Source organism: Pagrus major, chromosome 18 (genome assembly GCF_040436345.1).
Source record: "Pagrus major chromosome 18, Pma_NU_1.0".
Lineage (NCBI taxonomy): Eukaryota > Metazoa > Chordata > Actinopteri > Spariformes > Sparidae > Pagrus > Pagrus major.
Window position 1 is genome coordinate 37,333,272 of NC_133232.1, and position 15,291 is coordinate 37,348,562.

Genomic DNA, 15,291 nt, shown 5'->3' on the forward strand with positions numbered 1-15,291 from the left:
AATTCTCATCCTGGAATAATACACTTAACTGTGGACTCTAAGCTCATCGTTCAGGCTGCACAGTGAGGAGGGGGGAGGTGGCTGACCATGGATATCCAGCTCATCGCAGCATTAAGGTGAGCGATGAAGGGGACGTCCTCAGTCTGGCCTCAGTGCTTCTCTGACAGACACTTCCTGCTCGAATAACATCCTTTCTGCTTGTAGTCATGGCAGTGCATCTCGTATACTTTGAGAAAAACTGACAGGAAATATGAGCACTTAACACATCAGTCCATTCTGAAGGAAAAACTGACGATGCCTCCAAACTGGGAATGACATCATGGAGGATTTCAGGAGGCGCTACAGATCTTTCTAAAACAGCCGGGGGCAAATATCAGAGAGGTGCACTGCTTTTCTGTTGCTGTCATGACATCCAACAAAGAAGGAGCCCTTACTGATGAGTGCAGAAATCTAAATTTCACAGTGCAGGTATAAAGCTAACACTCATCCAACAATTAATAGTGTGGACTGCAGCTGTAAGCATCCATACATCACGGTCTCTTTCTCTGACAGCTCTCCACACGGCCTCTCTTTCATTTTTACATGATGGATGTCAGTTATTTCTTTCACTCAGCAATCACAACACACTCTGACTCTTTGTGCCAAACAGCACTGGAACACTATTTCAGTCAAATCTGACATGAACACAAAACCTACATTGTTGACAGATTGTAAAAACACTATTCAAATAACCTTTTGCAGAGAAACCTTAATGCATCTCGTACCACACTAGGCTCATGGAGGTGTGGAGAGATGGCATATTGTTCTTGCAATGCATGACGATCATCGTTAGTGTTAATAAAAACTCTTTGGTAACCATTATCCTCTTCCCACATCTGCTTGGCTCTGTTAACCGTTTCCAGGTTCCCTAAGTCAAAGTTTCCGTAGAAAACAACAGGAGCTGTCAACACGTCCGGTCCTGCTCCACACTTCAGTCTGATACTGCAGCTCATTCCAGCTGGATAAGGTTGGTCCTTATTGTCAATATTTCACTGCATGGTGATTGATCTAAACCAGTTTGTTAAGCAGTGTAGTCTCGTGTCTATTGGATGTCCTCCACTGAACCTTCAGGGGACTGACTGTGTTGTTCTGATCCAGTTACTAGTTAAAAGAACAAATACCAACACAGGGTTGGATACCAGGTGCATCTGCATTGTGCAGGTTTGAGTAGACTTTCTTTATGTGTTCAGATATTAAATACTGTGTCACAGTGGTATCTACACTGAATCTAATAACATGGATCAGTCTGCTGATATGACTGTTGAGTAGTCATATCGATGTAATGATATCAGCCTTTGACATGTAGATGATATCACACATGCTACAATCGAACACTGTATCATTCACAGCCCCCTGCACATGTCATGACACGGGTAGAAGGAGGTGGGTGTTTGGTGTGTAGAGAAAGATACTCAGACAATACAGAACTAATAGAAAGAGACACTGAATGAGTCGAGACAAGCTCTGGAAAAAAACGTCTTGCTGCCAAGAAGAATTGTTGACATAATACATTTTTGCCACATAAGGTAGAAATATCAAGCAGCATCAAGAGCGTGAGTGCCATCTTCAGACAGTTAAACAGTCATATAAACAGCCGTTCAAACAACTCTGACCACACTGAGCCTGTTTCTGCAGGGAACCAAGACAAAGCATGACACAGTTGATACCTAATCTTTGTAGATATGCAGACACGGAGAACACACGGACATATTACGAACCAGTTCAAACTAGATAACTTGATTCCATTTGTAAACTGTGTTCGTCTGATATAACAGTGATAGAGCTGATACGAGTTATCAATTAGTCAATTAATAGAGCAACGGCTTTAGTATTTGATCAATTGTTGTCGATCAGGCAAAAAAAGGGAAAAATCTGCACCTTCTAAAGTTACAGCTACTTGAATGGAGAACTGAGCTGGAATGCTGCTTCTCTTTGTTATATATTTTATTTTCAGTGTGCAGACAGTGCAAGATGTGCAAGACACACTGAAAATACACACTGAAAATACACTGAAAATACACACAGACACACACCAGTGCAGACACCAGTGCAGACACCAGTGCAGACACCAGAGCAGACACCAGTGCAGACACCAGTGCAGACACCAGAGCAGACACCAGTGCAGACACCAGTGCAGACGCCAGTGCAGACACCAGAGCAGACACCCGTGCAGACACCAGAGCAGACACCAGTGCAGACACCAGTGCAGACACCAGAGCAGACACCCGTGCAGACACCAGTGCAGACACCAGAGCAGACACCAGTGCAGACACCAGAGCAGACACCAGTGCAGACACCAGTGCAGACACCAGAGCAGACACCCGTGCAGACACCAGTGCAGACACCAGAGCAGACACCAGAGCAGACTCAGCTGTGATGGCAGTATCACTTTTAAGCAGGTTTTAAATCATGTGTTGTGTTCTGAGCTGTACACACGGCTTACTGCCTGTCTATATGGACTTCATTCATTATTTTACACTGCCTGCTTTCACAAAGTAAGATTGACCTCCCAAAGAAAGGCAACCAACAAGAAACACGTCAGTGAGTTAATATTTCATACTTGGCTTTGTTTAAACTGACGTCATATCTTATTACACTCCAAACTGTGTTCGCCTTTATTTACAAGCTTTGGTTACATAATTTTAACTTTTCCATTAGTTCCAGTGCACGAGCTCCATGTTAATATCCTCCAGAAACGTCTTTAATCAGAACAGGGTGGGTAATTAAATGATGCAACTCTAATGAAGTTATTCTCTCACAGTTAGACTTTCATAATAATTTGCCTACAGCAAAAAAAGTCCTCAACCACCATTCAGAAAAAAGCTAATTCATCAAAACCACTCAGATGTTTGCTGGAAAAGAACCAGATCATTTCATCGGGTTTACGTTGATGCAAACAGCCTGAGGCTCTGTGACACAAATCAATCAGCCTCACCAACTGAAGCCTTCCACCCTCATCAAAGGGCCAGTCAGTCTCTTCTGAACTTCAGAGCAGTCTGAACACCGTTATTAGCAGCAGCGTTACTGACGAGATGTTGAGAAGGAGCGGTGGGCAAGGAAGTAATGAGGGCAGGCGTGAATGCTTCATCAAGGTGTTGGGTTTTACAGTCAGGACCACAGGACTCTTCAGTAGACAAGAAGAGTTACTGACTTTGTGAGAACAAAATTATCTCCCTCTCTGTAAATGAGAGAGAGACTGCTTATCGGCCTGGCCTATTAACGAGGCTGAAATTCAGCAGTTTTACAATTATCATATCTGTTTTTTGTCTCTAATTGTCGATTAAATAAATTGATTTAAAATGCACCACTTTGGCTCTGATGGAGCATCCTCTCTCTGCCTGCAGTCACCACTCCATGTTCTCACTCAACGTCCCGCCTCCAACACTATCTGATTGGTTACATGTCACAAGTATTAGCCCATCAACACTGAATAATCTGAATCTGCAAAGTAACTAGTAACTAAAGTTATCACATCAATGCAGTGGAGTGGAAGTATAAAGTAGCACAAAATGGAAATACTCAAGTTACTAAAAATTGTACTTAAGTACAGTAAGACACAGCTGTATAGCAGTTCCAGATATGGGTTAACGGTCTTGTTGATAACTAATAATCGGTATCATTACTCTACGTCAAAACATGTGCAAACAATTACTTTAGGTGTATAATAAATGTATGACGGAGCTTAATAATCCATAGTGTCCCTGTACTGGTCCAGTGGTGCTGTGGCAACCTGCAGGGTTAAATCATATCCTGAACCATAAATCAGGTCAACTATGGTGGGAAGCCAGAACACGATGACAGAGGTATAACTCTGGTTCTCAACAGCAGTTTCAACATCAACATCTGTGTGGTCACCAAGTGCACAGCAGTCAAATTATTCTCACCTGCCACAACAAACCAAAATTAAAGAGTAACTGCTCCAGGTTATTAAAAATACAAATTCAAACATGCCTCCACAAGACACGTCTGTTATCTGTTTTCTTGTTCAGGAATCATCATCAAAAATGTCACACTGTTGGGAGGTCAGAAGTTGGAGACATGTCTTCACACTCAAGAATTTAATATTGCACAAATGGGTTTCTGACATAATATAAACAGTTAAAATGATCAAGGATTACAAACCTAAAATGAAACAAACAAGAGGACAGACGGCAAAGACAGTGAAAGTAACTAAACATATATGTCTGATGAGGTGAGCAGCACAAACACACCTGTGAGGATGTCAGTTCTGATTCGCCTCTGACAATTCATGGCAAACAGGGGACCTGTTGTTCTCACCTCTAGCCTGGAGTCCTGACATCGTATATGACACAGCAGCTGAATACATGCAGTCAAACATTAGCCGTTTGGATGCTGACGGAGGCTTTGTATTCATTCAGGAACCAGTGACCTGTCTGTGGTTCCCTGAGGTGACCGTAGGACTGTCACCAGGTGTGTATGGGTAATGAAATCAGTCCCTGTGGGGGAAGGGTGATAGAGGAACAACAACACGGGAGCAGTATCAGTTGACTACGGAGCTTTTCAGCTCTCAGCCCAGATCTGCTTCGAAGATTCTGGGTCAGTAGTGGCTTTTTAAAGATCTGATATGTGCCTCTGAGGAGTTTGGTGCTGCTAAATAGGTCTGTACTGGTGCCTGACACTGAAGGAGGAGCTGTCACTCTCAAAAATACTTTGAGATGTGATACACTCACATTAGATTAAACACAGTATGTAATAACTATGATTACATATCAGGTTGTTAGTAAGATCTACTTAAAAAGTCCAAAAACTACTAAAAACTAGTCTCAAACTACAAAAAAATGTTTTATATACCTTCAGAGAGTTATATATCTTCTTTAGCGTGTAAGACACTTACAGTAATAGGTGGAATAGTCCAACCAATGTACAGTTAATGTAGCGCAGCAGCTATATAAAGGCCCGATATTGAGAAGTTTATATTATTGATTATCAGCTGATGATGAAATTAAATAAAGCAGATAATCTGAAGAAGAAGAAAAGAAGGAAAAGAAGAAGGAGAAGGAGAAGGAACTTCATTTTGAGAAGCAGGTTATTATTCAGTTATCTGTATTGGCAGAACAAATCTATATCCTGCAGCAGCTGATGATAATAACGCTTAAATAAATATGCACAGATGCAACAATATGACTTAGTCAGTACCATTATCTGATATTTTCCTATTCATGATGAACAATATTGACACTGGCATAATCAAAAGTCTCAGTGCAGGTGCTGCAGAGAGACATACCTGCTCTAAAGTAACCAACATGATCTGACGTGACACCTGTGGGATCTATCGAATATCTAATAATTACAATAGTGGACCAACACAATGCTGCTTCTTTAAAGTTCATGTCAGGTACTCTGAAGACAATGTGTCATCTGACGTTCCAAATCACTCACATACAGCAGTCACTCCACACTGTTAAAGGGGCTTTACGTAACAATTTACAGCAATTTACACGTACGAATCACTTTTCTATTGGCCACATGTGAGCAGATTCTTCTGTAACATGAAAAATGAAACCTTCCTCGTCTCTCGGTTGTCTCTACAAGCCTGTGGACGATGTGCTGAAGTAGTTTAATGCTGCTGGACTGTGGATTCTTTGTGAAGGACTTGGATCAGATTTTCCCCGACAGTCTAAAGGATGTGACTTTATGTACGCTCACAGAGAGCAACAGTAGCTAATGTTAGTTTAGAAACGGAGTCTGCTAACTTAAACTAACAACTGGCTCTGAAGCTCAACACAGAAGTTCAACAGAGCTCCTTTAAGAACAGCTGATCAGCAGAGACGGAGCACAAATACAAACCTGCATCAAACTACAGACAGCAGCTCAAAATGCTGCAGCTTTCACATTACTGCAGTGTTGGTGGAGTATATCATCTAACGCATGCAGTAAATGTCCAGCTTGATACTTGTTTTTCAAACTGTTGTTTTTTAAATGGGTTTTGGTGGAAAACTACAATCAATAATAAATCAGAATAAGACTCATGTTAGCTGAGAAAAGCTGCGACAAATACATGTAAACACATTCATAACAGATATTCTGCCAGTTTCTTTCATTTACTTTCTAAAACAGTCATCTGGTCTGTAAAACATCAGAACACAGTGCATTGTCTCAGTTCAACTATTCAGTGACTGATAACTGATTAACGTGTGGTTGGAGCAGTTAATCAGAGTTATCAGGTGGCACCAACAGGCCGTTCACTGGGTCACTAACGGGCTGAATGTAAATGAGGAGGGAGCATGAGGGGCCCCAGTCCGCAGAGGCAGAGGCCCTATAACTCTCACCAGCACCCCTGCTCCACTGGCCCACTCGCTTTGTGAAACACTTGGTGCCACAGAGAGCTTCGGCTCTGATTTCTGAGCCTTCATGCACATATGCAAAGCTGAGACTGAGCTCCACCAACATGCAACAGATCAGCAGCCTCACAGTGTTTGGAGGCTGACAGAGGACAGCCCACTGCAGGATGACAGAGTCAGATGCACCGGGGGCAGCAGGCAAGTGTCGTGATGGAAATGCTCCCAGAACAAAACCTCGTTTGTGTGATTATTGTTCGCCAGGCTCGCAATGAGGCAAAAATCCATTCCACATGATGCATTCATTGTTTTGAGCCCAACACGCACCAACACGCACCAGGCCCCGCAGCAGCCACAGCTACTGTACAAAGGCCCTCACCAACAACAAGTGAGAGCTGCTGCAACATGTAGGAGGGTCCGGCACAAACACAGGCACCATCCTGTTACTGAGTCTTACTGTACTGAGGATTACTAATGTAACTGTCTACTCACTGCTGAGTTTCATATGATGTATGTTAGACATGTTAAATTCAACAGGCAGCTGTCGCTCACTACAGGGACTTCACACGATTCGGATTTTCCATCCAAATCTGAGTCACAGTATCGCAGCTGGAGTCACCTTTCAACAGGTGACGAGGCATTAAAGTGCAGTTTAAAGGAGAAGTCGCTGCAGATCCCGCTGCACGCAGCCACTAAGGCCACATGACAGCAGGACTCCTGCTGCTGCCGCGGCTCTGCGCTCACCTCGATCCATGTCTGCGCCTCCTGGACCGCGGAGTCTGCGGCCGACTGGCTGATCCCAGGCTGGTGCTGATGAGACGCTCCTGTGTCTGAAACCGGACTTGCCATTGGCGAAGAGGCTCCGCTCTCCCGAACTGCAGCCTGTCAGAAACTGGACTGTGTGAACGCAGCTCGGTGCCGAGTTATTCCACCGGAACGAGCCGTGCAGCGTCGGTCAGCGCTCCGCTCCGTCGGGTGGAGGTGTTGCAGCAGCACCGGCGAGGCGGACGAACAGCTCCTGCTCTCCGGTGTCGCGAGCGAGCAGACAACCGGCGTCAAGCCAGCCAGAGACACCGGCAGGCTTCCGGTGCGACGCTTCAAAATAAAAGCACAGTCGATACTGCATAATGGTGACTGTTGGAGCTATTAGTCTGTTGTTAGTTTTGGTTATTATTTAATGACAAGTAGTATTTTTTGTTCGATTATTCAAGATGTTTGCTTTATTTAGATTTTAGAGTTTGATAGCATTTTATTTTGCTAGTCTAATTAGTTCCTTCTGTAGCATGTTCACTTTTGTCTCGTTAGTAATTTGTTTTATTTATGAATCTGGGCCCCTGGGGGGTATTCCAGAAAGCGGGTTTTGTGAAAACTCTGAGTTTGTGAACCCTGAGATGAGAGAAACTCTGAGTCTTCAGGTCCAGAAAGAGAGGTACCTTAGACTCTGGGTCTGTTTCTGCGGTACTGACTCTGTGAACTCACCTGCTCACCGGCAGGTTTACCTGAAGCAGCCCTGAGTGTGACGGAGCTGTCTGACAGCGGCTGTGCTTTCCTTCAGTCCGATCACGTTGTGATGTGATCGCTCCCTGACGAGGACCGAACCGAACAGTACCGCTCCTCATCAGTCCGTCATGTATATTCTCCGGCCGCACAGCGAGTATCAGGCCACACGTCATCGCTGACGTCTCTCAGATCGGAACCATCCTCGTTTTGTTTTTTAATCACTGCGCAGGTTAATCGATCACCTTCCAGCAGCCAGAACAAGAGAAACAACTCACATTTCATTTGGCTTCTGTGTTTCCCACAGAGCTGCAGAAGTAACCGTCAGTAGCTGCTGTATGTTTCCAACAGCGTCATTTCAAAGTCCGTGTTTCTAGTTTGCAGTATAAGATTAAATGACTGAGTTCAGTCTGTAGACAGTCAGTGTGTGTCTGCCTCTGATGATGGGTCCTGGGGGAGAGACGCCCTCAGCCTCCGGTCACCCAGCGACCTGACCCGGGACCAGCTCCTCTGCCTCCGGTCCCCCAGCGACCTGACCCGGGACCAGCTCCTCAGCCTCCGGTCACCCAGCGACCTGACCCGGGACCAGCTCCTCTGCCTCCGGTCCCCCAGCGACCTGACCCGGGACCAGCTCCTCTGCCTCCGGTCACCCAGCGACCTGACCCGGGACCAGCTCCTCTGCCTCCGGTCACCCAGCGACCTGACCCGGGACCAGCTCCTCTGCCTCCGGTCACCCAGCGACCTGACCCGGGACCAGCTCCTCTGCCTCCGGTCCCCCAGCGACCTGACCCGGGACCAGCTCCTCAGCCTCCGGTCCCCCAGCGACCTGACCCGGGACCAGCTCCTCAGCCTCCGGTCACCCAGCGACCTGACCCGGGACCAGCTCCTCTGCCTCCGGTCCCCCAGCGACCTGACCCGGGACCAGCTCCTCTGCCTCCGGTCACCCAGCGACCTGACCCGGGACCAGCTCCTCTGCCTCCGGTCACCCAGCGACCTGACCCGGGACCAGCTCCTCTGCCTCCGGTCCCCCAGCGACCTGACCCGGGACCAGCTCCTCTGCCTCCGGTCACCCAGCGACCTGACCCGGGACCAGCTCCTCAGCCTCCGGTCACCCAGCGACCTGACCCGGGACCAGCTCCTCTGCCTCCGGTCCCCCAGCGACCTGACCCGGGACCAGCTCCTCAGCCTCCGGTCACCCAGCGACCTGACCCGGGACCAGCTCCTCTGCCTCCGGTCACCCAGCGACCTGACCCGGGACCAGCTCCTCTGCCTCCGGTCCCCCAGCGACCTGACCCGGGACCAGCTCCTCTGCCTCCGGTCACCCAGCGACCTGACCCGGGACCAGCTCCTCAGCCTCCGGTCACCCAGCGACCTGACCCGGGACCAGCTCCTCTGCCTCCGGTCCCCCAGCGACCTGACCCGGGACCAGCTCCTCAGCCTCCGGTCACCCAGCGACCTGACCCGGGACCAGCTCCTCTGCCTCCGGTCACCCAGCGACCTGACCCGGGACCAGCTCCTCTGCCTCCGGTCACCCAGCGACCTGACCCGGGACCAGCTCCTCAGCCTCCGGTCACCCAGCGACCTGACCCGGGACCAGCTCCTCTGCCTCCGGTCCCCCAGCGACCTGACCCGGGACCAGCTCCTCAGCCTCCGGTCACCCAGCAACCTGACCCGGGACCAGCTCCTCAGCCTCCGGTCACCCAGCGACTGACCCGGGACCAGCTCCTCAGCCTCCGGTCATCCAGCGACCTGACCCGGGACCAGCTCCTCTGCCTCCGGTCACCCAGCGACCTGACCCGGGACCAGCTCCTCTGCCTCCGGTCACCCAGCGACCTGACCCGGGACCAGCTCCTCAGCCTCCGGTCACCCAGCGACCTGACCCGGGACCAGCTCCTCTGCCTCCGGTCACCCAGCAACCTGACCCGGGACCAGCTCCACTGCCTCCGGTCACCCAGCGACCTGACCCGGGACCAGCTCCTCAGCCTCCGGTCACCCAGCGACCTGACCCGGGACCAGCTCCTCTGCCTCCGGTCCCCCAGCGACCTGACCCGGGACCAGCTCCTCTGCCTCCGGTCACCCAGCGACCTGACCCGGGACCAGCTCCTCAGCCTCCGGTCACCCAGCGACCTGACCCGGGACCAGCTCCTCAGCCTCCGGTCATCCAGCGACCTGACCCGGGACCAGCTCCTCTGCCTCCGGTCACCCAGCGACCTGACCCGGGACCAGCTCCTCAGCCTCCGGTCACCCAGCGACCTGACCCGGGACCAGCTCCTCTGCCTCCGGTCACCCAGCGACCTGACCCGGGACCAGCTCCTCTGCCTCCGGTCCCCCAGCGACCTGACCCGGGACCAGCTCCTCTGCCTCCGGTCACCCAGCGACCTGACCCGGGACCAGCTCCTCAGCCTCCGGTCACCCAGCGACCTGACCCGGGACCAGCTCCTCAGCCTCCGGTCATCCAGCGACCTGACCCGGGACCAGCTCCTCTGCCTCCGGTCACCCAGCGACCTGACCCGGGACCAGCTCCTCAGCCTCCGGTCACCCAGCGACCTGACCCGGGACCAGCTCCTCAGCCTCTGGTCACCCAGCGACCTGACCCGGGACCAGCTCCTCTGCCTCCGGTCACCCAGCGACCTGACCCGGGACCAGCTCCTCAGCCTCTGGTCACCCAGCGACCTGACCCGGGACCAGCTCCTCTGCCTCCGGTCACCCAGCGACCTGACCCGGGACCAGCTCCTCAGCCTCCGGTCACCCAGCGACCTGACCCGGGACCAGCTCCTCTGCCTCCGGTCACCCAGCGACCTGACCCGGGACCAGCTCCTCTGCCTCTGGCGGACGTGGTGGAGGTGGAGGTGGAGGTGGAGGTGAGCACCACCTCATGTTCATCCACTCAGCAGGATGTTAGGACACAGGTGATGTTAGGACACAGGTGATGTTAAAATATCCACTGAATAAACTTTTACTTTGTTTAATATGTGAAATAAAACCAAAGTGAGGAGCCATCGTGAGACTGTTTTTATATTTCATTTTCAGCCGATTTAAATAAAATAAAATAAAATAAAATAACATTCAACCACTTCCTCAAAGGCTAACATAAAAGAAAGTGATGTTAAATTCAAAATGAAAAGACGACCATCACTCCGACATCCAAAACTGTCAGTGGTTTTTATTACGGCCGTGTTACTTTTTTTCCAGAAAATGTCTGCTTCCTGTTTTCTCCCCTGTTGCCATGGTGAATCACAGTGTCGGAGCTCCATTGATGACGGCTTTTTACTAGTCGTCAGGCACGAGCTCAACTCAGAGTTAACACACTCAGAGTGACTGACCTAACTCAGATCAGCTGTTCTGGAGCTGAAAACTCAGAGTTTCACTTCACAGGTGAGTCAACTCAGAGTTCAGGGTTAGCTCAGAGTCTGTTGAGCCTCCTTTCTGGAACAGCCCTCTGAGGTTATACAGGCAGCAGGACAGGTGTAGGACCATAATGCAGCTGAGGTTATACAGGCAGCAGGACAGGTGTAGGACCATGATGCACCTGAGGTTATACAGGCAGCAGGACAGGTGTAGGACCATGATGCAGCTGAGGTTATACAGGCAGCAGGACAGGTGTAGGACCATGATGCACCTGAGGTTATACAGGCAGCAGGACAGGTGTAGGACCATGATGCAGCTGAGGTTATACAGGCAGCAGGACAGGTGTAGGACCATGATGCAGCTGAGGTTATACAGGCAGCAGGACAGGTGTAGGACCATGATGCACCTGGGTGGCCTGTGTTTTTTACCAGAGCAGGAGAGGCTGCAGATTTCCTCTGTTCTTTGTTCTTTGTTTCTTGGAAAATAAATCATGAAAACCAAAAGAACATTGAACTTCTTCTGCCTGTGTACATTACAAGCCCATGGTGAAGTTTGATTTAAAGTTTGATTTCAATTATTCAACAAAATGGCCGCTACATTTAATTCCAACATAACTTTTACATGCCTTGTGACACTTTTACATTACAATTGCTGAAAATTATTGTTGTGAGTCACAAAAATGTAAAACTTAGTGTCTATTGCTCAAAAATCAGCTCGCGTCAGTAGTAGCCTAGCCAAAGCCTGCAGGTAAACTCCCAACACCGCCAACCTCCCACCAATATGAAGTCATTTCCAGATTTCTCAAAAAATCCTTTATCCATCTGAAATCAAACAGATTTAAATGGCTGCTCAGTTTAAGGTGTTTCAGTTCCAATCATCAATGGCAACCATGCCTTTATTTTGGCGGTACAAAGGTACAAAAATCTTGAGTACACAAGAAAGAAAGGTAATCGCTAATTGTTTATTGCTTATTTATTAACTGTGTGAGCTGGAAAATATAGTTAATCTCATTATGAAATAAGAAATAGTACACACAAGAAAATGTGATTAATGAAGATAAGTGAGAGCAAAATCTAAATTTGGAGGTGAACTGAACAATAAGGACACACTAATACCGCTGATGTTAGCCCATGTAGCTATGCTAATGCTGAACAAAACGCGATTAAAAAAACGTATTAATGTACAGCCTAAATGTTTTAATTCTGACAATCTTGGCGGCCTTTAAAATTCTGGCTATATTTGTATACTACAATAAAACATCACCTAATAAGCTAACTGGTACTAGCTAGGCTAACCCAGCATCCTGAATGGTTGTTCTTTAAACACGTGAGAACTAATAAGTGTCATTAGTGATGCTATCTGTCAATGTAATTAGCCCACTGCCCATTAGCTTCCGCTACTCCAGCCATTTGTCGAAGCTCTTATTTTGGTGGTAAACTGGCTTTGTTTCCGGTGGTGACGTAGCTGTCCCTGGTTAACTTGACGCAGCAGGACGGACAGGACCGCAGTATGATTCGCACCAATGGCCCAAAATACACAGAGCAGCCGCTCCGCCACCAGCCAGCGAGGGCAGCAACACACCGGGGACCTGCAGCCACTGGCCCCTGTGTCAGCGAGGGGCCTGTGAGGCGTCAGCGAGGGGCCTGTGAGGGGTCTGTGTGGGGCCTGTGAGGGGCCTGTGAGGGGTCTGTGTGGGGCCTGTGAGGGGCCTGTGAGGGGCCTGTGAGGGGCCTGTGAGGGGTCAGTGAGGGGCCTGTGAGGGGTCTGTGAGGGGCCTGTGTGGGGCCTGTGAGGGGCCTATGAGGGGTCTGTGAGGGGCCTGTGAGGGGCCTGTGAGGGGTCGGTGAGGGGCCTGTGTGGGGCCTGTGAGGGGCCTATGAGGGGCCTATGAGGGGCCTGTGAGGGGCCTGTGAGGGACCTGTGAGGGGCCTGTGAGGGGCCTGTGTGGGGCCTGTGAGGGGTCTGTGAGGGGCCTGTGAGGGGCCTATGAGGGGTCAGTGAGGGGCCTGTGAGGGGCCTATGAGGGGTCTGTGAGGGGTCGGTGAGGGGCCTGTGTGGGGCCTGTGAGGGGCCTATGAGGGGTCTGTGAGGGGCCTGTGAGGGGCCTATGAGGGGTCAGTGAGGGGCCTGTGAGGGGCCTATGAGGGGTCTGTGAGGGGTCGGTGAGGGGCCTGTGTGGGGCCTGTGAGGGGCCTATGAGGGGTCTGTGAGGGGCCTGTGAGGGGCCTATGAGGGGTCTGTGAGGGGCCTGTGAGGGGCCTGTGAGGGGTCTGTGAGGGGCCTGTGAGGGGTCTGTGAGGGGCCTGTGAGGAGACTGTGAGGGGTCTGTGTGGGGCCTGTGAGGGGTCTGTGAGGGGCCTGTGAGGGATCAGAACGCTCTGATGTAGAGCAACAAGCTCCAGAAAGAAAGGGCCAACTCTGACCTCCAGTCACTGACATGATGAAAGGAAATCAACAAAACTATACTTGAGAAAATGTCTTTGTCTTAAATATATTCTCACGTCAGGTCAAACAGCCCTAAACCTCATGTTGAATTAGAAAACTCCACTGTAGCTGATGAAAAAGTGAATGATCTGTGAGTGTCAGGGTCGTTCTGGTAGACATAACAAACTGTGTTGTGACTTTTGAGTCTTTGCTGTCGCTCCAACAGACAAATGTAATAATTAATAATTATTAGCTAATGAAGTTGTATCCTAAGATTAGATGATACCAGTCAAGACTTCTCCACCGGGCCCACAGGCTTCATTATATTCTTACATCTTTGCTGACCTCTGGTGGAATAATACAGCAGTGCTGAAACGTGTGTGTGTGTGTGTTGATTTTGTAAAGAGGGTGTACACACTCGTCCCTCCTCTCTTCTGTTGCTAAGGCTGCCACTTCCTGGATCCACTGTGTGTGAGAGTTTAGACACAGTGGGCTCCTGATCTGGACGGGCAACAAGTTTTACACCTCCACTGCTGGTGTGACCAGAATCAGAATTCCTCTATTAGTCCCGCAAACGTCACAGCAGCCAAAGGACAGTTCAATATAACAATAAACAATAATAATAGTAAAATATAAACAATATAATCAAAAGGTAAGAAGAAGAGCTAGAGCAGAAATGGAAGTAGAATCACATATTACATAATATGTATAAACATCAACAGTGTCATTATAAACTATTCTTTGCATGCTGGTGCTTTAGTTTGGATCCTTATTTAATAGCAGTTATTATTGGTAAATATATATAATACATTGGTTCAGTGTTGTTAAACTTCTTTAAAAAGGTACAGAACATCTAGAACCCACATTGTTTTGATTTGTTATGATTTGTAACTATAACACAATAAAAAAACTCTCATCAGTGTATTCTTTCTTTTGCTGGAGGCATTTCTTCATCAGAAGTCATAAGACGTAGGTATGTTTGGTCTCAGTGAGTTTCTCCCATTGACTTCAATACAGCGTCACCACAGTCTGGCCCCAGAATGACATTCGATGACATAATGACCTTCCCTGGCTGTCACCTCCCCACCCTCCCTCATGTGCTGGATGATTTGACAGCGGGACATCCCCCGCAGACCGTCTCCTGGAAGCATTCATTCATTCATTCAAATCATGCCGGACTTTCCAGGAAGCTCTCTCAAAATGTCCTTCTTAGCTGACCAGATTATTCACAAAGTCTCCTGACTAAGAAAGCAGCACTGTTGAAGCTCGAGGAGATAAGCAAATGAAGCTCCAACGAACGTTCAGTATTTAGTTCCTCTCAGCATGCTCAACCATAATTCAGAAAACATGACATTTCATTAAACACAGCAGCTGTGTTTTCCTCAGCATGGTGCCTTCCATCCGACTTCCAATCTGAAAGCATTCCAGAGTCAGTTGCTCAGAAAAACATGGATGCTCGCTGCAAACTGGTGTTTGCATGGAAAGTCTGCCAACTTCACAAATAACTGCAGCAGCTGATTTAACTGTAGAGGGCACTTCAAAAAAGACAGGATGAGTAGGCTTCTAACACATACTCTCAGAGACTTCTACTGAGCACAGATCAACTGAATGACAGTGACAACGGCAGCTACAAAGTTGTATTTTCTGCACGTGTCACAAACAAACACTATATGAAGTAAAAATT

General features: G+C 48.8%; 2 protein-coding genes across 2 annotated transcripts in view; one reads left to right on the forward strand and one right to left on the reverse strand.

Moving 5' to 3' along the window:
* Positions 1-7,259, reverse strand: part of LOC141013110 (LIM and calponin homology domains-containing protein 1-like) — a 100,102-nt gene extending 92,843 nt beyond the window's left edge. The window contains exon 1 of the mRNA XM_073486667.1: positions 7,083-7,259. Within this exon, the coding sequence (XP_073342768.1) occupies positions 7,083-7,187 (105 nt within the window). The 5' untranslated portion in view covers positions 7,188-7,259. The remainder of the gene's footprint in view (positions 1-7,082) is intronic.
* Positions 7,260-7,729: 470 nt separating this feature from the next.
* LOC141013057 (uncharacterized) lies at positions 7,730-11,264 on the forward strand. Its single transcript, XM_073486592.1, has 3 exons — positions 7,730-7,796; positions 10,230-10,696; positions 11,028-11,264. The coding sequence occupies exons 1-3, from the start codon at positions 7,730-7,732 to the stop codon at positions 11,151-11,153; spliced, it is 660 nt and encodes a 219-aa protein (XP_073342693.1). The 3' UTR covers positions 11,154-11,264.
* The last annotated feature ends 4,027 nt before the right edge of the window (positions 11,265-15,291 follow it).

Bases quoted from the DNA above. Each gene is read 5' to 3' on its own strand.
- LOC141013057 (XM_073486592.1), top strand. From the start codon at position 7,730: ATGAGAGAAACTCTGAGTCTTCAGGTCCAGAAAGAGAGGTACCTTAGA. The intron at 7,797-10,229 runs GTACTGACTCTG...ACCCGGGACCAG, and splicing joins ACTCTGGGTCTGTTTCTGCG to CTCCTCAGCCTCCGGTCACC. The intron at 10,697-11,027 runs GTGAGCACCACC...CTTTTTTTCCAG, and splicing joins AGGTGGAGGTGGAGGTGGAG to AAAATGTCTGCTTCCTGTTT.